General features: G+C 41.3%; 1 protein-coding gene and 2 long non-coding RNA genes across 4 annotated transcripts in view; 2 read left to right on the top strand and 1 right to left on the bottom strand.

The window, feature by feature from the left end:
* Nucleotides 1-17,613, top strand: part of LOC130181435 (uncharacterized) — a 114,369-nt gene extending 96,756 nt beyond the window's left edge. The window contains exon 3 of the long non-coding RNA XR_008829572.1: nucleotides 17,492-17,613. This is a non-coding gene — a long non-coding RNA (uncharacterized LOC130181435). The remainder of the gene's footprint in view (nucleotides 1-17,491) is intronic.
* On the bottom strand, nucleotides 1,507-21,317 carry LOC130181434 (uncharacterized). The gene is made up of 3 exons (XR_008829571.1): nucleotides 21,189-21,317; nucleotides 13,715-13,847; nucleotides 1,507-2,209 (listed from the first exon to the last, which is right to left on the bottom strand). It is a non-coding gene; the product is annotated as an uncharacterized LOC130181434 (long non-coding RNA).
* LOC130181430 (G-protein coupled receptor 26-like) overlaps nucleotides 20,311-26,842 on the top strand; it is a 105,651-nt gene continuing 99,119 nt past the window's right edge. The window contains exons 1-3 of one of the 2 annotated variants that reach the window (XR_008829570.1): nucleotides 20,311-21,906; nucleotides 22,893-23,006; nucleotides 24,023-24,301. Coding sequence is in view for 1 of the 2 variants with exons in the window: in XM_056395650.1 (XP_056251625.1) it covers nucleotides 21,215-21,906; nucleotides 22,893-23,006; nucleotides 24,023-24,299 (1,083 nt within the window). In the remaining variant the exon portion in view is untranslated. Of the gene's footprint in view, nucleotides 21,907-22,892; nucleotides 23,007-24,022; nucleotides 26,007-26,842 lie in introns of those variants that run through there. The other variant, XM_056395650.1, reaches the window with a different exon arrangement.

Below are 26,842 nucleotides of genomic sequence, written 5' to 3'. Positions count from 1 at the left end.
TGTGGAAGAGGCCTCTCCACACAAGACTGAACAATCACCAGGCATCCCGCCTCCATTAATGAGAAGCATCCCCGTCCACTGTAGTCCCCAGGCAGCCTCCACCAGGTGGAATGCTTGGCCCCTGTCACTCATAGCATTGCTGAGGGCTATTAGCAATTCATTAAGTGACTGACTGACCGCCTAGCTGTATCAATTAGGGGATAGTTGATATGTCTGTTATTGTCAGACTCTGTTTGAGATTGCACTGCTTTTCATTCAATGTCTCCTTTTGGTTTTGTGCTGAGACAGAGCTGTTGCATTTGTAGTTTGTGTGTGTGTGTGTGTGTGTGTGTGTGGTCTTGGCGAAGTGTGGTCAATAACCCCCAGATGATGGCGAGTCGACCAGTGAAAGGATAAACATTAACAGATCAGAGTGAATTAAGCTCCTTATAGATTGATAAATTATTAAAAAACAATGAATCCGCATTGTATCTTATTTGTTTTGGTGCCTGAAATCCTTCTCTCAAAAACTGGGAAAAGGAAAACTGTTGCCATCTGGAGGTAAAATGAAGTATTGTAATTTTCTAGATAAAAGTCTGTGGCATCATGGCCAACCCTGGGCTTCTGTTGACATGGATAGGGCTATGGTTGCAGTTGTTTTAAACTCAAACTGCCTTTGTCTTATTAAAATACTGCCCTTTACCTAGTTCAACTGTCATTTTAGGTAAACAGGTGAATTAGCTTTTCCATGGTACCAACTGATACCCTTCTACCAGTAAATCAGTTACATCACATTCATGAGTTACCAGGAACAAGAAATAAACAGAAAGTATGCCAAAATCAAAAGCAGTTACTGTTAATATTTTGTAAAGGTGTAAAACAGTATATATAAAATTTGCTTAACAGCCAACATCCTTGTGGCCTCGCCTGGCTAATATATAAAATATCCCCAAAGAGTCAACCGTTGTTTCAAGCCAGCTAGGCAAATCTCAGGCAAATTCCCCTTGTTGTTCACAAACACGATTCCTCATTTCACTCTATGCATTTAGATAAGGGCACACTTCTTTGCATGCTTCTTTTCATGCTTTCATTACAGATCCAAACTGCGATGTCTTCCATCACCACTGTTGCACAAAGCACAGATGTACTCGAAAAATTTTTTTTAAAAGCGTATGAAATTAGCTGTGCACATGTCTATTTACTCACCTTGTGCTTATTTGCATTAAAAACTGCAGAGACAGAGTCTCATTTATGCTTGGTTACCTGACATCCCCACTCTTTCACTCTCCTAACTGTCACTGTCAGCTTTCAGTATCACACCCAACCTGCTGGTTCAGGCAGGGAGACCCTGTGTGACATTTGCTAAAACTACACAAAAGTACAGAGTATAATGGTTGGATATATTTATAAAATATATATGGATATATATGATAATAACAATATAATACAGGTGAAGTACTGTATGTAGAACTGAATGTTTTGTTATTTATATTTTGTATCACGTTTGCTCTGCAGTGTGGCTAAGTTTTGAAAGTCGTTACTCATGTTGGGTTCATGATCTACCGTAAATTTATAGTCAATGCAAATCTGCTCATAAAAGATTACTGTAAGCCTCGTGAGCATAGGCCTACGTTAAAATAAATATGGACCAGATGGATGTTTGAAGATTATATATATTAATGCAGACCTTGGCATGCCAACAAAGTATGCAAACAAACCATATCACGCTTCTTTTGGCTCAGTCTAAGTATAAACACTTAGGTAGGTGACAACAGAACACAATCAGAAACAGTCAGATGTTGGCTGTATTTTGATCAGAACAATACATGGAAAAGCAACAAAAGACACGCTGATAATGATAACACCAATTATCACATTTTGCTCAGGGGTCAGAGGCAACAGCATTAAACCAAGTCACCATTACCTGATAAATGGCTGAACAAAACTCTTTTCTCTCCTGTGAAATTGTTTGGCAGCCATTAGCAATGCAGTGTAATGCCAATGATTGACGTTGCTGTCTACTTAGCAGTGACAAGGGATGTGAGTGTGTATGGGGAGGGGTCAGCAGGCTGGTGGGGGTGCAGTGCAGGGGATTGATCGGGGTCTGCGTTGTTGCCAAACGGGGGGTGAGGGTGTATTGGCGCGTAGACAATGAGCCCTGGCCAGCGCTGAAAGGCCCATTCTGCGGATCCCTGTTAGCTGTCTATTATCCGCGGTCTCCAGGGGGCTGCTAAATAGAGGGCATGTGTTAGGCAGACATTTATCATGTAATTACAGCACTAGGATCCGTTTCTGATGGTGTGTGATGATTACTAATAATTACTGTGCATTTCACGCCTCCAAAGGGCCCAGATGGGGTCCCAGGGCGTCAATACAAAGGCAGGGAGGGGGGCAGGAGAAAGAAAAAGGCATGAGGGAGGAAAATGTGAAGAAATGGAAAGACAGATGAAGAGAAAGAGAGGAGGGATAGTGTCTCGCCTTAACCATTTAGAGGTGCTCATTAGCTAAATGAATTGAACCATATGTGTCCGATTCCTAATTAACTGGAGGAAACAAAAAGGAAACATACGCAAAACACTTTTATCCATGACTTTTCTTATATGGCAATTTCAATACAACAGTATTTTTTACCCACAATTATTACATTTTGACCTCTGTCACAATGCTAGTTAATCTAATTCATTAGTAAAGACTGTGTTAACTGGAGAAACACACAAGGAATCCGATCAAAGAGAAGCAATAATAATGGAGGGAACAACACAGTTTGATATGTGATTTCCTTTAGGCATCCACCTATAACCGTGTCGCTTTTTTTCATAAACAGTATATACATTTAGACTGCACAAAAATAATAGCAAGGTTACCAGGAGCTTGATTTGTGGTATCATGACTGATATACAATTATACTCAAAGGGTTTCATATCTGTAGCACAGACTAAACGAATGGGCTGAGATTGGGGTTTAAATAAAAAAGAGAAACACCCTCTTATGAAAGCAGCCATCTTGCCTCTGTCAAAGTGGGGGAATGGGTCCGTGTGGTATTGGAACCAATGCGGGTGAAATACAGTGGCTCACTGTTATATTTCTGCCCTCTACAGGAATCCGGATAAATCAAAGAGGTCAAGCTGCCACCGGTATGATGTAGTAAGGAAGCAAAGGGATGGGTTATGCTGTAGAGTGTATGAGTGTGTGTGCTTTGTGTGTGTGTGTGTGTCTGCATGAGGGTTGAATTGCTGTGTGTCACTGAGACCTGCAGCTATGAACTGGAAAGGACAGATCAACAGCAGGTGCACCGGTGCAACATTTCCCTGAATGCTGCAGTAAAGTTTTCGCTCTCCTTCAACCCTTAGTGTTCAAGCCCCCCCATAAATACTCACAATAAGCCGAACAACAAAATGAAGGGGTCCTCTTTTGCTCTTTTCAGGGGCCCCCCTAGTAAAGATTACAAGCTCCCCACCTGGTCAAGGTGAGCTCAAATGAAACTCACTGACTGGCAGTGTTTTACCTGCTGCACAAAAGCCATCTGAATCAATTTGGTTGGGGAGGGAGGGGCGGTCGGTTGGGGAAGATGAGGACCGTCCTGTTTAATAGAAACAAATTGCTCTCCACTTCCCAGTGACACAGATAGCAGACCATTTGTGCCTGCTGGCCTTTGTTGGGAACAACAGAAAGGAAATGTACTCATCCTGGACAGGGATAAAGTTCGGGGCTTTTTGTTACACGCCAGTTACCTTAGCCTCCGTGCCCACCCCCTTGAACAAGCACAGCGGTTAAGTAGTTCAGGTGCCTGCTACATTCTGTTAGATTAAAGGTCCCTGATTCTGGCCCGAGTTGAATTGCCTCAGCTGGAGTTGAAGGGAGAGGAGGGAGGGAGGGAGGGAGGCGGAGAGGGAGCGGTGAAGTTGTAGGGCCACGCTGCATGAATGGACATCTTGTGCATGCTCACGGAGGCGAAACGCTTTGGGACAGCCGGCCGGCCGGCCAGCCTCTCTCTACACCAAGAACCTGAAAGAAAGTCTGTAGTGTGGGTTAGTGGGTAGGCAATGCGTGTGTGTGTGTGTGTGTGTGTGTGTGTGTGCGTGCGTACGTGTGTGTGGAGGCGGTAGCCCTCAGTCCATTGCTTACTCTATATATTCACCCACATTTTCCCCAGGTTAGTGGAAAGCTGTACATTTGGACTGGGGCAGGTGGGGAGTGGGGAGGATCTCAAAGGCCTTTTTGAAAGCTGGAAACACACAGTTGCCCCAATGGAACATGGACCTAGAGAAAATGGACACAATGCACACAGGACGTGGGGTGGGGTGGGGTCGGGGGTGGTTGGTGTGTGTGTGGGTGTGTGTGTTTGTGTGTGTGTGTGGGGGGGGGGGGTCTATGTAACTGTGCGCCAATGTGCACCTGTGCTACCCACTCACTTACACAGAGCTGCAGTGGATGCAGGGTCTGGAGAACAGTGGGTTGAACCCCCGAGGACGTAGAACAAAAGGTGATTGACATCTGACACATATGTGGTATAGGTTACACACCAGTTATTAATTGGCAATTGTGTGTTTGATTCCTTTAAATTCCACAGCCATGTTCAGAGACAGTCTGTTGATTGCAATGGAGATTAATGTTTAACTTTCAGGAGCAGAATCAAATCCTCTGTTGAGGTTCAAGTGTATAATATCATGTGTACTGTACAGGTGTGTCATCGGTCAGTTATTAAAATCTTTCTCTCCATCATACACACACACACACACACACACACATACACACACCTCTGTTACAGTCTCTCCCCAGCAAGGTCTCCCAAATCAACCTGAGATCGGTCAAGCGAAGATGCATAACAGAGTCTGAGCATGTCGGACTTCCACGATCTCATTGCCAAGGTACGGGGTCAAGTACAAGAGTCAAAGGTGAAGTCTGCCCCACAGGATTAGATTCGAGTCTGCGGGGACATACTTAAAAAGATAGTGGTGAATGTGCATGGGCATGAGTGGAGTATTCATCCCAGAGGTCACATGCTGCATGCTAGCCTTTGAGCAAAAACAAAATGAGCGCAACACTTTGGATAATTAGATCACCTGACAGGATTGCAGGAAGGTCAGGGCGCTGTATCACTTGATGGAACAAACCACATACCTCCGTCTGCGCGACATGAAGTAAATGTTCAGTAATCCACATCTTAATCTTGTGCCGCGCTCAGTGCAGCTTAAAGAAACTGATACTCCTGTGACTACTTTAGCGGCTGATTGTGTTACCTTTACAATTCGGCTTCCCCTCCTTCCTGTTTTGTACCCTTGGAATGCCCGATAAAAGTATCCCCACTGTGGCTTTCCACCTGCACAACAGGGGATATGGCAGTGGTCTGGGGTCAGAATTAATATGCAGCCCCATGGGGAATCTACAGGGGGTAGATTCTGGAGCAAAGGGTAAAACGGTAATGATTTTTTTTTTAAAAAGTATCAACATAACTTCAAATTATATGAAATATAATTATCACATCGATGGTCAATGGACAAGCCCAATGAGAACTATCACCCAACTCTGTTCCCCTCAACTCTACGGAGCTGTAGCGACTTTTGGCTAATTTCTTTGTTTTGTTTTTTGTCTGGCCTGCAAAGTTACTGCTCTCATTCACTCTCACTGCTCTCAACATCGTTTTGAGCGACACCAGGCCGGTGTTATCACTGAAGTGAGTAGTTGGTGAATGTGGTGGAGCTAAAGAGCCAGATAACTGCTTTGCGAAGTGGTGGAGACCTAAAGAAAGGCTGTTATTCTGTATCTGCTGGATGCGTGAAGAAGCAACTGTTTGCTCATAAGTTCACCTAGGCTAAAAGGGTGATAGTAAGATAGTGTTGTGTCTTTCCTGCCGCCTCAAAGTGGCCAAAAAATGAACTAAAAATTAAGGGTTTAAGGGTCAGTTCACCCAAAAAAAAAAATGTTCCTAGCTTCCTAACTTGCTATGTTGTGATGTCTGGTACACGTGTTCTGTTACTTTATATATAAAGACCAGTATTCATATGCAACGACTATGGTTGTGGTTGTGAGCAAACAGTAACATATTTCTTTTCTTTCTCTAACTTTCTATGTCATTCTGTGCAGGGGGAGGCAATTTATCTGTCATGGCTTCCAAAAGAGACAGCTCACTTTGCCTCCCACCCCACCCCACCCCCTCCATTATACTGACAGCAGCCTTATTAACCACAAGGGAAACCAGCCGCCACATGAATTTGGCCACTGTTCACCTATGGGGCCAGGGCAAGCCTCTTTTTACAATAGCGCCAATGATGCTGAGATTTTCTTTTCAGTTATTAATTTGATAAATATATTAATTATGACTTGGGGATGACAGTCCAATCAGATTGTCAGGCGCCCAGTTGTGCCCCCCACCCACCCACCCACTTTGGTGATAAGTTCTCTCAGGTTTCTAGAGCTGTCATCCAGAGGGCTTGGACTTCTTATCAGCACTGGGCCCATTCTAGGGATAATTTCCTGTGTGTTGTAATTAAATGGTGGCTCTCTGATGGCGAGCGACTCCCCTTTTAACGCAGGAACCTACTGACGTTTGTTTCTGTGGGGATGAGTTAGGGTGGGGCACGCCTATGATAGGGTCAACATGATGAAAGTTGTGTGTAACCAAACCCCTGAAACATGGTTGAGAAAGAGTTCTTAGGGATTTCTGTGGGTTTCTGATTGGTTTAGGTTGGTTGCTTGGCTGGTTGTTCTACTATTAGAAATAATTAAAGTGTTTTGAGTAAGGCACAGTAATCATGATAAATGATTATGCTAGCCAATTATGATAATGATGATTACCTTCAGTAGCTGCATTTGTATTCTTCTATATTCTCATGAACTTTCTTGTGAGGATATAGAGGGAATAAAGGTTAAATACACTAATATAATTTAATTTCTATTTGGGTTGTATTCATTCATATATAATATTATTTTGAACTTTTCTGCATCTTTTTGTTAAACTGTAGGTTGCATCTTTTTAAAGAGCACTCCACCAAGCAACTTTGTTGGCAGAAGACAACCCTTACAAAAAAGAAAGTTGATGAGGAAGCCCATCACTGGAGGATGACCAAACCCACTGTCAAAAGGAGCTAAAGTGAGAGCAGGGTATGGTGAATGTAGTCAGCGGGGCGATCCTGCACACTGAGGAGGCAAGATGGACTTTCTTCGGGTGGCTGTCAAGGGACTGGAGAACCAAGGGGAACCACTTTAGAGCGAGCTTAAGAGGTTACTGAGACAGGTGGTACAGGTCAGAGGAGTTGTCCGGGCGCTGGAGGCAGGCTGAAACACCCAGGGGAGCAACTGCACAAAAAAGAAAAAAGGGATCAGAAAAGGCCCAAGTGGCGGGCGCCCCGTGTGTGGGGGCTGCAGTCCTCGCTGCAGTTGGCCCCGGTTCGAGTCCCGCGTCGGACGGCCTTTCGCTGCGTGTCGTTCCCCCTCTCTCTGCCTCCCTGTTTCCTGTCACTCTCCACTGTGCTGTCCATTAAAGGCATAAAAGCCCAAAAAAATATATACTTTAGAAAAGGCCCAAGTAATCTGACATGCTTGGTTTCGGGGGGTTCACTGATAAGCTAGGGTGGAGGTTTGGAGGTCGGGAGGTTTGGAGGTTGAGCGCATGTATGTGAGATGTTGAGGTATACAGACAACAGGGAATATGACTGAAGAAGCTGAGTGTAAATAGCATGCAAGGACACAGGGACACTGGCAGAGGGCCAGGAGGTGAACCCTCTAGCTCCTCCACGAGAGTATTATCGCACTCCAAGGAAGCTCAAGCAAGAACAGGGCAGTAAGAGATGATAGCTCAGAAAATAGTAGTCACAGGACCTGCAGTTAGATTTTGAATGGCTACTGGAATTTTTGTTCCTGGCCAGAGAGCAAATGAACAAAATCAGGATTTACAGGACACGAGTTGCAGCACTGTGTACTGTCATACACACCTCAGTGACAACTCAGTTACCAACTCAATGCAAAATACAGGCGCTGTGGGGTCTATTTTTGGATCAATTTCTGTAATCTCACTGGCAGAAACAAGAGGCAGGACTCAAATGCAGACACGCAGTCTGGTGAGTGAATCAGGTGATCACTAAAGGAGGAAAACTTTGACAAACGGGTTGACAAAAAGGGCAGATCAGCACACTCAGACTACAGGAAAAACAAATCAAAGAGGCAGGATGTTGAACGTAATATTATGACAGTAAACATCATAATAAATGTAAATAAAAGCTTATCAACTCGTACAGAAACTAAATACCCTTGCAATCCAGAAGTGGAAACATATGCCCCACCACTAGGTTTATTCAAAACACCAGTCAACTATAAAACACTCCTGACACACAAGCAGGAAGCATGTATGAGATACAGTGCAGTAACAGTAGAAAAGGAGATGTGAGACAGAGCTTTCCATATAAAGTAGCCCGCTACTGGAACCACTGACTCCACTGCCCCCGTGCCACTGGGCCTTGTCTGACAGCCGTCTGGACTTTAAAAAGGGGTGATAACTTAATTTCTACTCATGTCAACACTACTGCAGGGGCCAAGAGGAAACTGTGGGCCTATTGTGTGTCTGTCATATCATCCTGCATTTTGTGGCCCCAAGAATGAAAAATATTTAAGTGGCTTTGATGTCCCGGATCTTGTTGAACTGCTCTGATGGTCTGAAAGCATTTGCGTCCTGCTTTCCTTGATGCTCATCTCCCTTGTGTCTTTATCCTTTTATCTGTAGTATGCAAATTATCAAAATGTGTTTGTGTGTCCACACACTTCTTGCTTGTTGTCAGTGCAAGCTGTGTGTAGAGCTGTTTGCACGCAGCCAGCATTAGTGCCACGTACCCTAGCTGAAACAAACACAAGTGCAGGGCTTATGCTGGAACAACCCGGAGCTTGAGGGCGTTGACAGTTTCTATCTGCCAATCTCCCTGTGGATATTGTTGCAGTACTGGCAGACAGACAGCCAGGGCTTGTGGGCTGACAGATCTCCTCTGTCAGCAGGTTATCATTTCCAATTAAACCCTTTCATCTAAACGTACAGTCAACTCCTTGGCAAGGCAAAAAATGACCCAAATAAGACGTTATTAGTCTATTTCAACAGGTCCCCATTTTTTCAACCTCCCTGCCCCGTAACTGGAGGGGTTGGGCAATATTTTAAAGCATTACGGTTCTAGATTCTTCAGCTATCTTGATCCAAATAGCTCAGAACTTCAGCCGTCTACGGTGGTCACGCTCTGTTTAGAGATAAACTTTCAAAATTGCATCGGATTGACACACCGGCATGTCCTCTCTAACATGTGTACTGGGACAAGGGCCTTTTTGTCTAGCTTTGTTCTGTCGGGACCCACTGTGGACAGCACTGTTCCTATCCACTATGTGGGAGACACGAAGGAATGCGTGCAGAGCTCAGTAACTGTCTGTTGAAAAAGGCCTCACAACGTCTCATTTCCTTTAATAAGATGGCCTCTAAGGCATCCGGATGGACCAACTAAATACAGATTAACCCTCAGCATCATCAGCAGCCACTCAATCAACATGACTGGCTCACTCATGCATGTGTGTGTGTGTCCAAGCATACTTATACACACAACTTGCACCACATAAGACTATACACTCTTCAGTAATGATCACGTTTATCAAAAAATATAAATAAATTATATTTGGTTTAGCAAAAGAAGTCACATGCTCTTAATTTTTCTATGTGACCTCAGGATACCTGAGTTTAAGAACTAAACAGCCAACTACAAGTTATCGAAAGCTCAGTTTATACACATAATAGTTTGAGGGCACATTACTTTGTGTTTTTAGAGTTAAATTTCACTAACTACACTAATGGCCTGATGGGGTCTCCAACACCCAATTAAAGCAACCTCTTGCCTCGCTGTGTAAAGAACACACTACTTCCTGCAGTGGCGCTGGATATTGGCATTTGACGAAAATCACAAGGTGCAAATTTGTCCATTACCAGGTTGCAATAAAATATCTGCATACTTATAGAGTCCAACACACACAGTACATTTCCCCTTGATATCTAGTTTGTGCAAAAATCTAGATTTTCATAAAAACTGCTTTAATCAAAACTCATGAGCCGAATTTGCTAATTTGGACCTCAAAATATCGGACCCTAGTTGTTCATCTGCTGGTTGAAGCGAGTTAAAGCATCTTCCCACAGCTTGAGGGCGTAACAAGCTGCATTGAAACTTTTCCTATGGCCTATACACCTACCTGTAGATCCTGGCCAACTGCTCTGGCATGTGAGTTTGCTTTGTGCTTCGTCTAGTTTTACAAAGAGGGGTTTTAAGTGCAATTCAATTCACAATTTCCTCTTTTAGCTCTAAAGTAAGATACCCTCTCCGAAATGTAGCCCCTTTAACCCACACCAACTTCCTGCTCAAAGACACAAAAGTGTACACTATGAAAGCAGACAAGACTTCAGATAAGTGCAGCATTAAACTCAATTTCAGATTGACTCTCTTTCCATCTGCTTAATCTGCTTTAATCGGACAATAATACTTTATTTATTCAGAGTGAGGGGTTGAGTTGTCCACCAGTGGGATGTAGAGGTTTTGCTTTTAAGAATGGAGATAATGCACAGAGTAATCTTTGGAGAGAAAGGAAAGTTGAGAACGGGAGGGGGGGTAAATGAAAATAGGAAAAAGAAAGTGATAAAAGGGACAAAATTTAACAGAAAAAGGAAGGGAAAAAGGGAGAGAAAGAGAGGAAAAGAGAGAAAATGTTATTGGGTCGCCCGTACCTGAGGTAAAGGAACACCGTTAGAAATACTAGGATAATCCTCTTGGTTTTAATGGTTTTGAAAAGCTATGAAAGATTAGGTAAACAGTGCATTTGATTAATGGGAAAAGAAGTCAATTGGCCATGGAGCGTGAAGCAGCACACAATGCTCCTTTCATATCCCCAGTGCTGCTGAGAGCAGTGATGGTCACAGGTCTTGGCACAGACAAAATTTTTACATACCACCCCTGGAGAGAGTGCAATCTCACACGTTTTCAAGATTTGGAAACTTGAGTGCATGAGGAAATACTGATGTGTGACACGCACACAGAGTTAAAGTGGATAAGTAAATGGACGGAGACTGATTAGGGATGATACCATTCCGGTTTAGATGACAGGATTTCAGAGCTAAATGCCGCACTTACTCGTCCCTGAAATATTTGAAACTGACTCTTGACAAACTGGATCTCTGCAGCCTCCCCTCCTGATCCCTCTCCGTTTCCTCTCTCCAGGTAAAGGTCAGCTAGCCCAGGTGCTTGCCCTCCACTTGACTCCTTTCCAGCAGACTGTGGCTAAAGCAGATTCTGCAGTGACCCATTCTAACTCAATGTCATCTATGCACGATCAAATCACCCTCAAAAGGGCTTAGCTGCACTGAGCCAAGGCCTCAGGTCGAGGGCATTAGTCATATGGCAGTTAGAATGGCGGAAGAGGGGAGGAGCAGATCAGACTGAGAAGCTTATTTAAAAGTGTGGTGGTGGTCCAGAAACTGCTACTCTTCCTCTGAGGCCACTACATGGCAGCCTTCTTTTGACAGTGCATTTGCTGGCTGGAGTCTTGCATTCTTTATTGAACAAATTCTGTGTATGTGAAGAAGTAGCTTTTTCTATCTCTCAGGGTCAGATGGTGTGGTCACTTTTGGTCCGCCTGATTGTGCTTTGCAGACAGCTGATCCAGTTTCTGCAAAGCATTTTAGAGTTCAATGCAGTGTTATTGCTGCAGCTCAAGGTCTCATCAACGCAAAAATACTCAGCAGCCTCACACTCCAGCACAGCAGAATTCAGCACAGTCACATGAGCAAACACCAAAACAAACAGTGCAGGAAGAGATGGCTACAGGTTAGCTAGCTAACGTTAGCGCTTGTTCCAGACACCTCTGAAGATTGACATTGAATGTGTTCAGATGCGCTCTTTGCTCTGCTTTTTGCGCTGCAATTTGCCTTTTTTTAAATTCATAATTTCTATCTATATCTACACACATGCATTCACTTCCTTAAAGGTCAGCCTTAAAGGTCACCAGGCCTGTGTTAAGAATGTATTTGAGAAGAAAGGAGGTTAATTGTTGGACACAGTAAACAGGATGATTTGTTTGGTTTGTTGGTACTCTTGACCTCAACCCACGGCACATTCCTACCCGGCTGACTGACTACATGGGATCAGATGGATAACCAGTCTTGCGTGAACCACTTATTGACATTGACAACTTACTTTGAATTTCCCTAAAATAACATAAACTGGAATTTGAGGATACACAAAAAAGTACTTCCTCATTGCTCATTTGCAAAAGGAAGGGTTGTTTTCCTTCATATAGTTTGACATACAAACAATTAAACAGCTATGACTCAACATGCTTCAGGACACCAGGGAATCCACAGTGACTGCTAATACCCTGTGCATAGCCAGAGGCAGCACAAGACAGCATAAGCTCTCCTGTCCTCCCTGCTATCACCTGCCTATTTACTGCCATGCCATCCCTACGGCACTTTCAACCACTCTCCCTCTCTTTCTCCTTTCCTCTCTTTCCATCCGCTAATCCTCTTTAAGGACATTACCTGCTAATATATCCAGTCAGAAAGTATAAAAGCCAAGCTATCTCTTTACTGCCATCGGCAGTACGCTAAATAGGCCATTAATGGAGGAAGGCAAATGGGGGATATCATGGCTTTAACCCCAAATACCATTCAGATCCAGGTCTTTCTGAGTGGGTGTCTGAGGTGTAGCATGTGGTGGGTCACAAGGAGCTGAGGGAGAGTAAGGGAATGATGGTAAAAGACATAAAGCGTGGTTGGCCTTCAGTATTTTCTTTGTATGGCCATTTTACTTTGGATTTTTCACTTTCAATAACATCCTAGACATCAAAGCCACATGGGGCAACTTCACACGCTGGTGCCCCCACATGGTAAAGAGAGGTAACTCCTTGGAAAAGCTTAACTATAATATACAGATTTCATGTAAACCAAAGTGAGTAACTGCACATGGCACCCACAGGTCACCTTAGACTTATCTATACAAATAGAAACAGGCAAAACTGGTAAAATATTGCAAATACAATCTCCATGTGGAGTGTAGCTCCTGTGTTGCTATTAAAAAGAAAAGTTCCACACACTATATTTTATGTGATATATACAAGTATTGTATTTACTTATTATGTATTTTATTTTTATTTTATGTTAATGTATCAAACCTAGAGCATCCTAATTAGAGGGCTTGGATGATATCTTATGTTACAATGTTACAGTTGAGCTTGATAATATGTATTTAATTTACAGAAAACTTATCCCTCTGTGTATTATTTCACCCTACTTAAAAGACTGACACTAAAGGTGTTTTACTTGCTGTTGCACAGATTAGATGGACAGTTAAAAACAGAAAAAACAGATGACAGCTACAATATTCTTGGGTTTAGACTATATTTGAGAGCAATTTCACATATGTGCTATCAATCTTGCTTAAATTTCACATTAAAATGACTTAATTCTGGTGATCTTAAACCCAAGATTATGCAGAGTTTGACCATAAACAGCTTTGCAGACCATTTAAGAGAATTAAATTGTTCTCTGTTCTTAGTTATAGCAGGTTAACCTGCAGGCTGCCCTGACAAACAAAGATCACTTGTTGACTTGGCCTTGAGGCAGGGCAGCTGTTCATTTTTCTGCTAAATGGAGGACCACTGACATCACTTTAATGAGACAGCACTAATGAGTGCTGACAGCTCAGACAGCACCACCACCACATCACCTCACCTCCACCAGGTTCAGTAGCCGCAGCGTACGGAGAGCAGAGGGTGCCCTCCTCTGGTCAAAACAGGAAATGACCACCACAAGGCCCATAGGTGCTCCAGCAAATAGATTCCCCCTCCTGTTTCCTGTCTGTCACCTGTTAATGAACAGTGAAATACAATGATATAAAATGTGAAATGGCACACATGAAAATCAAATATGTGTGATCTCTGTAACAACTGATTAAGAATGGCAATAATAAGTGAATAAGTGAATACTAATTGAAGAAAATAGAACATTTACCTCCTCATTAGTAACTTAAAAATGAAAAATAGTAACTTATTTATAATTCATTTGTAATAATGATATGATAATATAGTCATTTTGTCATGCAAGTACTATTTAAATCAGCAAGAGTCACTTCTTTCATATACTTTCTTTCCTTCCAGCAGAGGGAAGCACTGCATCATCAAAGTGTTCAAACAGGAACCTTACAATATTCCATGAAGGTTACACAGATATGTGCATTTGTTATAGTAAATCCGTTGTGTAAATAATGTAAATGACTTGTTGTGTCTTAGTGTTAGTGTCATCTGTATTTTTTTCTTCAGAATAAGGAATGCTATGAAATGTGGCTTTAAGAGATTTTGGAAAGATGTCAAAATAATTTAACGCTCTTTGTCCCCTACTATCAGTGTGTGCTCTAACAGCTACATGTGAGTGTAATGAAAAGTAGCAGCAGCAGTCCCAACTGTAGGAGACATGCAGGGGACAGACAGATCAGCACATCCATCCACCCACGCCCCAGACAGGGTGGGTGTGATGATTGGTGCCAATGCTGCATGACAACAGTGGCTTCTTATCACAGCGAGTAGACAAAGGAACCCCACCTTCCTCATTCCCCCATAAAGGGGCGCAGTAGCTTCCTCCACACAGCACGCTGAGGCCTTACACAGAGCTTTTCACTAAGCTGAGATGAATCAGTGAACAAGCAAAGAGCCGCTCAATCAAATTTAGTCTCATACTTCCCTCACTTGTCTTTGGTAAAGCTTTTATAAAGCCAGAGATAAGGAAGAAGCTAAATACATTTTATTGACTTAACAGTCTGCACGGAAATATTACCATGGTTTCAAGTTTTCATTCCTTTTGACGTGTTTTTTTTTTCTTCTGTAAACATTCCAGCTGTATCTCTCTGACTGGACATGTTGCATTAGATTTCTGGAAAAATGACTCCCCATCCCCACTTAAACCCATTACTTCTGATGCTGTCTACACTTGAAACCATCATCCCATACCCTAAGTGGAGAGAGTAAACTATTATTTATCTAAAATTACATAACCAAGCCCAAACAGAGCTGTAACACAGAATATATGCCTCTTACAAGACTGTCTGTGCCTCAGTTTAGATGAGGAAAAATTGTTTCATTTCAGGACTGGAGGAGTATGGTTACGTCTATTTATTTTTATTTATTTATTTTTAACTACTTTATTTTTGTGCACAAAAAAATTAAATCTGTTCTTGAACCAAATTATATATTAAAATTTGAATCATAGGCCTATTATATCACCACACCATTAACACTCAAATGACAACAAAGTGATCTCATTGGTTTTAGCACATTTGTGCAAACAAACATCTCTGCTTCATTGTTTCTCAAGATATCACAATTTGTAATGCTCATGAAATGAAAATGAATCAAAATTATTTTATCAATATCTGGATCATATGAGGTGCCAACTTCAAAGATGTTCACACTAGTGCAACTTTGTGAGTTATAAAATGACAATCAGGGGGGTCACTTTTTTCTCCAGGACAAAAGGGAACCCAGTTGGCTACAGTGCAGGCACCTGCTCCAGTGAACTTAGGTGTTACAGTCCTTACAGTATCTTGGTTGTTTAACTAAAGCTGTCAAATAAATGTAGTGAAGTAGAAAGAAGTGGAGTGGAGTGGAAGTATAAAGTAGCATGAAATGGAAATACTCAAAGTCAAGTACAAGTACCTCAAAATTGTACTTGAGTACAGTAGTTAGAGTAAATGTAATTGATTACTTTCCACCACTGCTAATGCTATTACTTAGCCTTCAGTACACGTGTATTTTAGTATTGCTCAATTACCCAACCAGATAAAACTCCTGAATGAGTGAAAACAAACTCTTAACTCTATGGGGGGGTCAGACTCCCCACCCCCACCCCTCACTAGATCTTGTTAGTCAAATTATATTGGAAATTTTCAGATGAGTCTGAAAGACTGGCTAGGCGTATGTACTGCAGCACTGTGGACAGAAATCCTAGGGGAAGCACTTAACAAACATACCCGAACATTACCACCGCTAAAGATAAATGTATTATTATATTTTCCAGAACCATTTCTCTGCCAATCAGGAGAGCAGCATGTCTCTCTTTTCGCTCATAGTAAGAATGACATGATAAGTGTCAGTATCTCTATGATATGTTATGCAACAAAAAAGGGCCACCAACGGGGTCCTGGTTTTATTGTTAGTCCTGGTACTTAAGTACTTAGTCAAATAAAATGATACTCTATTAGTGACACCACTAGTACTTGACCTTAATGGACTGTGCATTTACAGAGAAACAGCCCCTCGAGAGATTAAAATGCAGAAACGGACTTGCATGCTCATAATTTAGCTATTGCGCCCGTGAGTCACCCACTCAACGTATGAAAATATGAATCATGACACCGACAAGCAGATTGGTCGTGTTTGTGCATGTGAAGCTTACTCTACAGAAGTGAGACGGCTGTCCAAGCACAAACAAACAAGGAATAATGTGAAAAGACAGCCTCTGAAATGCATGAGCCAATTGGGGCTGCAGCCAGGCGTGTGTTCATTCAGCCACCGGCACGAGTCATCTACTGCTAGCACCACTCTGCATCATGCTTACTGTATCGCATTTGCTTCACTATTCTCAGGAGGATGTTTAGCTATACTAATTTCCTCTTTTTATTTGAAATCCAGAACTGACATATGTCTTCCATAGAGGATTTTCTAAAGATTTCTGCTCTTGTAGAAACTTCTGAAATCCCACAAGGATAGAAGGTCAGAGACAACAGAGCGAGTCAGCTTCAAGATCATTCATTGCACACACCACATATGACATATAAACATAAACATATAACCGGTGCGTGAAGGTCCTGACGTGTACCCTCGTGCTCTCTCAATGAGATGCTAAAAACTAGTGGGAGCAGCTTACTGTCATGGTTGTGTTCAGTGATGTCAAACTCATTACCAGAGAAAGGACATCAAAGCAGATGGGCGAGCGTGATTAACTGAGCCTGGTGAATTTATGTACAGCCAAGACACAACCAGCTATTTGAAATTCAGCCAACAGAGAAACCACAGCCTTAAATTCAAGATGAAAGTGCTTCTACATACAGAGGAGCACGCTGAGGGTAAACAGGAAGCTGTGTTTTACAGGTATAGAAGAGTGATATTATCAGAGGAAGGAAAGTGCAGGTAAAGAGAAACGCTGTAGGATTTTGAAATTCAGTTTTCATGGCCGAGTTGGAGTCATAATAATGACTGATATGACTGAATAAACCAGATGTAAAGCTGATATTCTAACCATTAACTTTGTGTCAGCGCCAACAATCACGGCATCAACTTCTCCTCTAACTGCAAAGACAAACAATCTGTTAATGCGGGTTGATGAAGCAGTAACTGTGCACACACAGCAGATGTCCAGTTAAGCAGACAAATCAATGGTTCGGTCACTTTTAATTACCTGACTTGTGCAACTAAACAAAAGAGACAGTGCTGACAGATGATATTGCTTTGTTTGCAGAACCTGCGATTGACCACAACTGGATCTTGAGAACAGGCTCAAATCATGCGGTGTCTAAGAGCCTCAAGAATCCTCTACTACTTTGCATTATCCTTTTAGTCGCTGGCCCATGGAAAATTTTAATTGACTGACTATCCTTTCACATGTATTTGTTTTACTTGGCTGTGTCCCTGGTAACAGTGAACAGTTTTTGTTTGCACATAATGTTTTTTGTACTTATTGTTCTGTTAATGACAATATATAAATAAATAAATATCTGGTGCTGTCGCTGTTACAAATGATATTACAGATTTGAATATGTTCTAAACCAGTCTTAAACACTATGCTGTAATATTCAACACAAATGTACCACTGTGCAATTAACCCTTAAAGGCAGGTCACATTACATTTCCGATGTTGTCAAAGTGTGCCGATTTGTGTTTCATCCTTACCCTTATCGCTTACCCCAAACAAGATGTCTTCTGAGATGCTTTACCTGACCCCAAACCTTACCCTAACCCCACCCACTTATTTCTTCTACTCCTAACTGTTTCCATTCCCTTCTATTGAAGCCCAAACACCATGCCTATTGTGTCAGGTTATAATGCCGTACACCTGCGTGAATTTGGCCAGTCATTACAAGCCACATAACTGTGAACGAATGAGGCAATCACTGTAAAGCACATTACAAACAGCTGATCCCAATCGGCCAATACAAGCATGACTTCAGTACGCCTGAACAAACACTATGCTCCATTAATGCTACTTTAAAGTTTCTATTTGTAAGATTTTGTGTTTTTAATCATAGCATCCTTCAAATTATGTGTGTATAAATAATACGATCTTTGGGAGAATTAGTACAGTTTACATGTTGCTTTGAGTCCATTTATTGGGCATCCAGCACTACAGCATATTTTTTGATCTTACCACTGGATGGCGCTAAAGATAGACATTTTCAAATTATAAACGTAGTGGCTTTTAAAGAACCTTCATTTAATTAAATCTTCTTTTGCGTTAGAGCTGTGAATGATGTCTAGTTATATATGTATATGCCTCATAGACAAGTAATGAAAATAGTTCACAATAGTGTATAAAACAAGAATAGTTTTGGAATACATTTACAGCCTCTTCTGGGTTGAGATAAAAATACATCTGCTATAAATGTAAATTAAAAAAAAAACTAGCCAATGTCTGCAGAGACTTTTGGAGGATTATATATATATATATATATATATATATATATATATATATATGGCTATGTGTAGCTCTAACCTTGCACTTAATTAACTCACTTCATTAAGGCTGCAGGCAAATGAAGTTGAACTTTACCCTGGTTTGGAGAGCACTGAAGAGACTTTAAAAAAAAAGAAAATCCAATGTAGTTTCACCATCTGTTCCTTCACTATGTGGACAGGGCAGAGGTGAAAAACGTCTCTTTCTGAGGAATTAATTAGAAAATCTGCACAGCCGCTATCGGCAATTTGTCATTGCTGATAATTTATTGGAATGGCAAGACAGCTGCACGTGTGACCACTGTTATAACAAATAGACTGGTTTCTCCTATCCCTATGGCTGGACAGACAAATCTTTCAATTAAACACTATATAGATCACATCCATGCTTTTAATTTTGGTCCTGGAACTAATCTGAGGAAAATGATTTTTTGCAAGTTAGTCATTTTAACTTTCATCCTTACTGGGGAGTCTAATTGAAGATGTTAATTGAAACTTTCAGAGAGCTCAGATGTATGGTGGTGTGTGACAGTGGTAAATGAGTCTATTCAAAGAATAGGTGAAACCAGAAACAGCTATATGACTAATACAATAAGGTGGCTATACATCACAGTCTTGACATGAAAAGCTCATTCTGTAAATTCTTCTTTGTTTAGATTCCAACACTCAGGACCACAGCACATTGTAGTGGCTGCAGGATGACAGAGAATCATTTATGTCCCTTCCCATCAGCAGGACGATCAGCAGACTTGCCGTCTTGCCTTCCTTCCTCAGAACTGATACCAGGCATGGGAAAACATCAAAAACATCAGGGAAATCTAAATTATATTTAGAACCACCAACTTCATGCACCACTGATGAGGGTATTGCAGTCTAAAATTGTGCATGGGTCCTGCAATTCAAAAGTGGGAAACATGTTACAAGAAGTTAATTGAAGAATCATGCTATAACTTTATATGTTGGAGTGTAAATAAATTTAGTCAAAGATTGTGTACTTAAATCCCATTTTTCAAATATTTAGACTTTACTGAGTATTTACATTTTAAGATACTTTACAGTTGTTGTTACTTAGCAGACTGAGATTTTATAAACAAAATATATGATCAGCGGTTTGTGAAATATGCATTTGCTACCAATTTATTAGACTAATAATTTAATTAAAATTATCTCTGTCTTAATCAGCTACAACATAGAAATGCTGCTCAGACATTAATGCAACCATAATAAAAATAATAAATAATTAATACGATACTTATACTGTATATAATAATATAACAGTCACAAGGACCATTTTTCTGCAAAAGGAGTACTTTTACTTTTGATACTTTTACGATAATTTGCTCATAATACTTGTAGTTTTACTTAACTACTAAACTATTTTGAATACAGAAAATCTTTTCAACCACCAGTTATTATTCATGACCTTATGACCCCTACTGACCTTTCCCCTTTTGTGCACAAAAAATGACAGAAGCGTTATTTATGGTCACACATACACACACACACACACACACACACACACACACACATACACATACACGTACACACACAAATACACACACACACTAGCATCTGCATGCTTTTTGGTCATGGGACACTGAAAATATGGCTTCCAAGGCTGGAGGCGGTACACACAGCTGCATGCCAGAGGCGGTAGTACTGCTGCACTGTGGACTAATAATCTGGATGGAGAAGTCCACTAAACTACTTCCATTTAAAGCGCCATATAAGGCTTTGAACGCTGCCCTGATGAGGCTCCGGGTCTCCCTATTCTATCGCTATGATATCCGAGCTGCAGATTTAACTCTTACTGTTTGCTGCTGAGAATTTTTAATAAATGCAGTGACGATGGTGAGTCAATCTAGTCAGACACTGACTTGCAAAATACATAATTAACCTTCTCTGTGTTTTTTTTTGAATATTCACGAACTTAATGTACTTATGGATTATTTGCACAAAATACCTCATTACCAGAATTGCTGTGCTCAACGTGACGCTCATGACATCAGCCTTACCACCAGCCACGCAATCGTGCGTCGTGCTTCTATTTTTACACTAAAAAGCTATTTTTGAACAGGGGTGCAGCAGAGTGCTTCAGACTCTGGCAGAGAAGACGATATAAGTAGCTACAGAGACCAAAAGCCTGAAGTACTTTCATATCTTTTTTTTTTCAAAGCCTCCCATCATGTCAACGCGCAATTGCGCAGCCAGGAAACCCTGAGCGGTGAGACAAGTGGCATGACAGAGGTGCTTGAAAACTACCGCAGCGCCTCACGAGAACGAGCCTCCTGCTGTGACCCCATTCCCAAGAAACTGACTTCCAAACATCCTCATAATATTCAGGTGAGCATTCTCTCTATGAGTCCTCTGCGAGTTAATCGTGGACACTGTTGGCAGGCCCGCTGCGTTTATTGAAGACATTTGGAGCCTGGGGAGAGTAAGCATGAAAATGTATTGGACTCATATCTGCTGCGACTTCTACTCACGATGACAGTTTGTATCAGCACTGTGGATGCACTCATCAAAAGTCACGATGGACGCAGCGGATATAGCTGCTTCCGTGTTAGTTTTGGGGATCATTTTCGTGTCGTTGCTGTCCAACGTTGTGGTGCTGATCTGCTTTCTGTACAACCCGGAGATCCGCAAACAGGTGCCCGGTCTTTTTATCCTCAACTTGACGTTTTGCAACCTGTTGCTAAGCGTGTCCAACATGCCACTAACTCTTGTCGGGCTCGTCACCACGGGTCACCCCGGAGGCAGCGTCTTCTGTCAAATTGTGGGTTTTCTCGACACTTTCCTCACCACAAACTCCATGCTGAGCATGGCAGCTCTCAGCATCGATAGATGGGTTGCGGTGGTGTTCCCACTGAGTTACCACTCAAGAATACGGCATCGGGATGCAGTGATAGCGCTGGGATACACGTGGATACACTCACTCTGCTTCTCCACAGTTGCCACCTGCCGCTCCTGGGTGGGCTACCACCACCTTTACGCATCGTGCACTCTCTGCAATGCCAGGGCGAAGGCATCCGGCACGCAGTTCATCATTTTCACCGTGGCTCTGCACTCTCTCACTTTCCTCCTCACGCTGATCGTGTTGTGTGTAACGTATCTGAAAGTGCTGAAAGTTGCAAGGTTTCACTGTAAACGCATCGACGTGATCACTATGCAGACGTTGGTGCTGCTCGTGGACATTCACCCCAGGTAAACAGTCATTACAGATACAGTCAGTCTCATCATTTTCTTTCTTTTATAGCGCGTTTCTTTCTCTGAAACGTTTGTGTCTTTCAATTTCGTTTAGTCTTGTATGATTCTGTGGTAAAATCACTAGCTATTGATCCAATTAATTTTTGTGACACAAATAGTGATTATTATGCTAGAAAACCTGCACTTAGTGTCTTCATAGACAACATGAACAGAATATGATGCTGGTAGTTTTTCTCTTCTTCTTAAAAACATTGGTGAATTGACAATACTTTATGCAAAAAATAATCACATTAATTAGTTTATTCAGCCTTTAGATCAAAATCACCAAGCATCTTTCAAACTTCAGCCTCAGGCTTTGCTGCTTTCCTCGGTTTTACATCCTTTAAGATGACCTAGTTTTTGTGATTGTGGACAGTTGGTTTGACAAAATGTGCAGTTTGAAAATGTCACCTTGTATTCTGGCACTTGTGACACATTCTTCACTGTTTCCTGACATTATATCAACAAGCTGATTAACTATTTGTAAAAAATTTAATAAATAATGAAAATGAATAGCTACAGTTTGTAGCAGCTAACTGTCAAAAGTAGGCTATTAAAAACATAAATCATATTCACTAACTTTCTACAGCTTCCCTATAGATGACTTGACATGAATCCAAAGTGCTCCTCTGGTGATGGTTTGACTCTGTCCATCCTGCTGTCAGTCAGTGTTTACATCATTATGTTTCATTATGATCAGCAAGGCCTTCCCCAGTTTTATCATTTACCCTGACTTCTACTCAATTAAACTTTGAATTGCTTCCCATTTACATAATTGGTATCTGTGCAGTGTGAAATTTCTCCAGTGTAATCCCCGGAGATAACAGCGCACAGTTCAGTGCTTTCTTCACATCCACCCCACATGTTTTCTCTGTTTTCATTATGTCTGCATGTCTGTGATCATGCCTCCTGGGTAGATAATGCGTACCTGTGTGCTTTGGCAGTGTGCGCCAGAAATGCTTGGATGAGCAGAAGCGGAGGAGGCAAAGGGCCACGAAGAAGATCAGTACATTCATCGGCACATTTGTGGTGTGCTTCACCCCTTATGTCATTACAAGGTGAGCAGAGATCTATAATATTGCATGTCTTTGTGTGTGTGTGTGTGTGTGTGTGTGTGTGTGTGTGTGTGTGTGTCTGAGAGAGAGAGAGAGGGATTTAACACAATGCGTAATCTCAACATGTGAAGGTTTCTTACCTTTTCCACACACAACTTCCAGAAGATAAACTTGTGCATATTTTATCTTTGCAATGAAAAAATATTTTAACTGATCTTCCTCATTCAGCTTAATGAGAACAATTCTCTCAAGGATGAATCTTTTTGACAGAGAGATTCTGAGTTTTCACTTACCTGCTAATGTGGTTATACTTGGCTTATTGTGTGAATACAGATGGCGATAATATCTGTCTTGATATCTGGTAGCATATTAAACATTTTTAACCGCTTCCTTTTCGTAATGTCACAGCTTATTGGTTCTACACACGTTTCTAATCCTTGTCACTGAGCCTGAATATCTGGGGAGATGAGAAGGAGAGAGACAGAGAAAGGGAGAGATAGCAAATGAGTCAGTGATCATAGGACTGGCTCTCATTAGTATTAGCCCCAGTATTGGCGGTGGCAACCTGTCAGAAGCTGTTAGATTTGCGCTATGAAAATAGAGAGGTTGCACATTAGGAGCTGTGTGGTAGTGAAACACGTTAGACTTAAGGATATCACACTAATTACGAAGGCAGATTAACAGCAAGACAATACTGCAGTTGGTTTTCACTTGGTCTTTAATTTGATTTATTAGGACAAAATAAGTGTCAGGCACTGGATTCAGTGTGAAATAATTTTAATTAGCAAAAGTCCAGAAGCAGCAAAAACGATTTGACACCCATCAGTTCAAATTGCCCAACACAGTGATGACATTTCAATGAAGTGAAATAATAACATTTCCACAATATTACATTACTGGGGGAGGTTCTTTTGCTTTGGATGTCTTCCGCTCCAGTTACACTGATCTAAGCTCAACCGCTGCATTGATGGTGTGTGACTCTATTTTTTTTTCTCCTCTTTTTGCTTTATTTGAGGTAGAATTGTGGAGCTCTTCTGCCCAGTGCCCATAAGCCCTCACTGGGGTGTGCTTTCCAAATGTTTGGCCTACAGCAAGGCAGCAAGTGACCCGTTTGTCTACTCGCTGCTGCGCCACCAGTACAGGAAGACCTGTAGCCTCCTGGCTAACAAAGTCCTCAAGAGGAGTCCACTCAACTCCTCCTCCCTCAGGATGGAGAACAACGCAGGGAGGAGCGACAATAACCTCAACACAACCAACAACATCCAACCGCCTACCAACAAGCCACTGGGACAGTGAAGGTCAGCACTCTCAGAAACAATTACGGTACTTTACCAACCTAAAGGTGAATTGGATTTGACATTTCACTTTGAGGTTAACACTCATGAGAAGAGGGGTACGACCGTAGATTGACTTCTCTGTGATAGTGTAATATCAGAGTGAACAGGTTTGTCACCTAATTACTAGTTGAAGGAGAAGGCTGGCAATATTCTGTAATTGTCTTAGTATCAACAAACCCCATAAAGACACCCAAACCAACAATGTGTTTATCCATTTTTCACTACTTTCCTACTTTCCCAGCCTGTCTGTGGCTCTCAGCCCCAATTTAATTTGTTCCTACTGAGGATGTGAGTTTTAAAAATAGATCACAAATAAATTCTTTTTTTAGAAAAAAGGCAAAATAATTTCCTCAAGCAGCTGGGTTTTGCAGGGGTTTTTTGCAAACATTCCTTAAACAGGGGAAAAAAGTGCATATGTAGGGAACTACTTGTAGCAGCAGAAATAGTGCACTAGTGAATATTTGCAGCAGCAGGACTGTGCATATGGGATTAACTCACAATTAACTACAGTGTCCATGTTCATGGTAATGAATGAATGGATGTTTTAGTTAATAACTGCCAGCAGGATAAATCCATTAAAAAATATAGAATATCACCATCCTTCTTTTATAAAAGAATAGACCGATCACTTTTGTAGGTTGTGTGTGTGTAGGTTGTAATGGCATTAAATATTTCAATACAAATGAAACACAGTCTTTTTAAGAATGGCAATTTCTAATGAGATAGTTTGTAGCACAAATTTGTGACAACCATCCTGTGTGACATGGTGACTAATTTGTTAATTGTGTTATTAATGGCACAAACTGTAATCCAAATGTGAACAAGACAACTACAAAATACAGAACACACACGCCTGCTTTCACTCCCAGATGGATTAGCAGGTCTCATACTTGGACTAACTAAACAACAACTAAATCTTCAGTATTACTATCTCCGATGCTGTTTAAGGTTTGGTCAAGTCAGTAATGTATTAACACAAGAGTAACTTCATCACCAGATGTCGGTATAGTTGTAAATATTCTCTGTGAAACTCAAGCATACCTTCTGACCTCAATGCTGATTATCTACCTGGATAAAGTACTGTAAAGAATGATTTAAACAGTACAGTCATGTTGTAGAGAGTAGAGCAGTTCACCACACTGATGGTTTAATCAAAATTACTGTATGTTGTAGCTGTGAGGCCTGAGTTCTGAAGTGCCTTTTAGACTATGAACTCTTTTACTTAATCAAAACACAACAGAGGAAACCTGTCACATTCTGTCATTTACTTGGTATTCTGTGGTGTGGTTAGGTGTGATGATAGAGCCTGTTATGCAGTTTGGTCACATTGTAGGAATATTTTAAGTAATGTGTATTTTGTAATACCACCACATTGTATTGTTGCATCTGGCAAAACAGGGTGAAATATTATTTGAATGTGGTAGCCACTATTCAGTGATGTGTAATTAACATTCCAGCTCATGATATATGAGTGGCTGTGTGACGTTTGGCATATAAAAATTATTCATTTTGACAACACTGGCAAATCAGGATATTGTATTTTTATTTTACTGTGACAGTATGAAGCCTTTAAAGGGCATAAAATCTATTTATTTTTGTCAAAACTGTGTCTGATTTTTGCTAAATACGTTTGTGATTATATTGAAATAAATGCTGTGCATTTTGACATTTTAAAATCTCACCAAATTTCTTCTTACGCATTTATTATTATGTGTATTTATTGCTGTATGACTGGAAGTGATGCATAGACAGTTCATCAAATTTCTACTTAAACAATGTTTTACCAAAACAATGTCTACCAAATCTTAACACCTTTATTCACCCACGCCGATTAAGTCGAGGAGAAGGAATAATTAATTTGAAAAATAATTTAAGATGTGTTCCTCCCACCGCTGCTGCTGTTGATGTGGCAGCAGAACAAAGACCTTTTACAAAAGCATCAGGGCTTAGCGTTTAAGGCTTTCTTAATTGCAGAGCTGCAAGAAGGAGTGGGAAAAGAAGAGAAGAAAGAAAAAGAGAGGAAAGTTAGGCACTACTTCACCAAGTTCAGGCCGCTGTGACAGATTCTGGGGATCTGCATCCCTCCAGCCTCCTCACCTTCATCATGAACCAAATTTCTATCATCTATCCTTCACTGACTCTCTGGTCGCCCTCCTTCACCCACTTTGATAACAAGTGCCTGAAACAATATCTATCCTGTCTCTGTCAAAAACATGAAACAATTATGACTTGTCACCCATCAAAGCTGCCTCTCTTGGTTTTTATCATCCACCAAAGGGGGGCAAAAGCTGCATTTACCATAACACGGAATTCACAGAGCACACCAACCAAGGGCAATTAGGGGAAAGTATTCAGAAAGTTTGGAAGGATCCCCAGTCTGGAGGTGTGCATATACCTCATCTCCCTGGGAGACTCAGTGAGTGGGTGAGAGGCAGACACAAACCTGCCATGCTCAAAACGCTGTGTACAGACCTTGTGATTAAGCCACACCGCGTAGGAAGT

This window comes from Seriola aureovittata, chromosome 14 (genome assembly GCF_021018895.1).
Source record: "Seriola aureovittata isolate HTS-2021-v1 ecotype China chromosome 14, ASM2101889v1, whole genome shotgun sequence".
In the NCBI taxonomy this organism is placed as follows: Eukaryota; Metazoa; Chordata; class Actinopteri; order Carangiformes; family Carangidae; genus Seriola; species Seriola aureovittata.
Note: the sequence above shows the minus strand (reverse complement) of the source record. Positions and strands in the feature narration are given on the sequence as shown.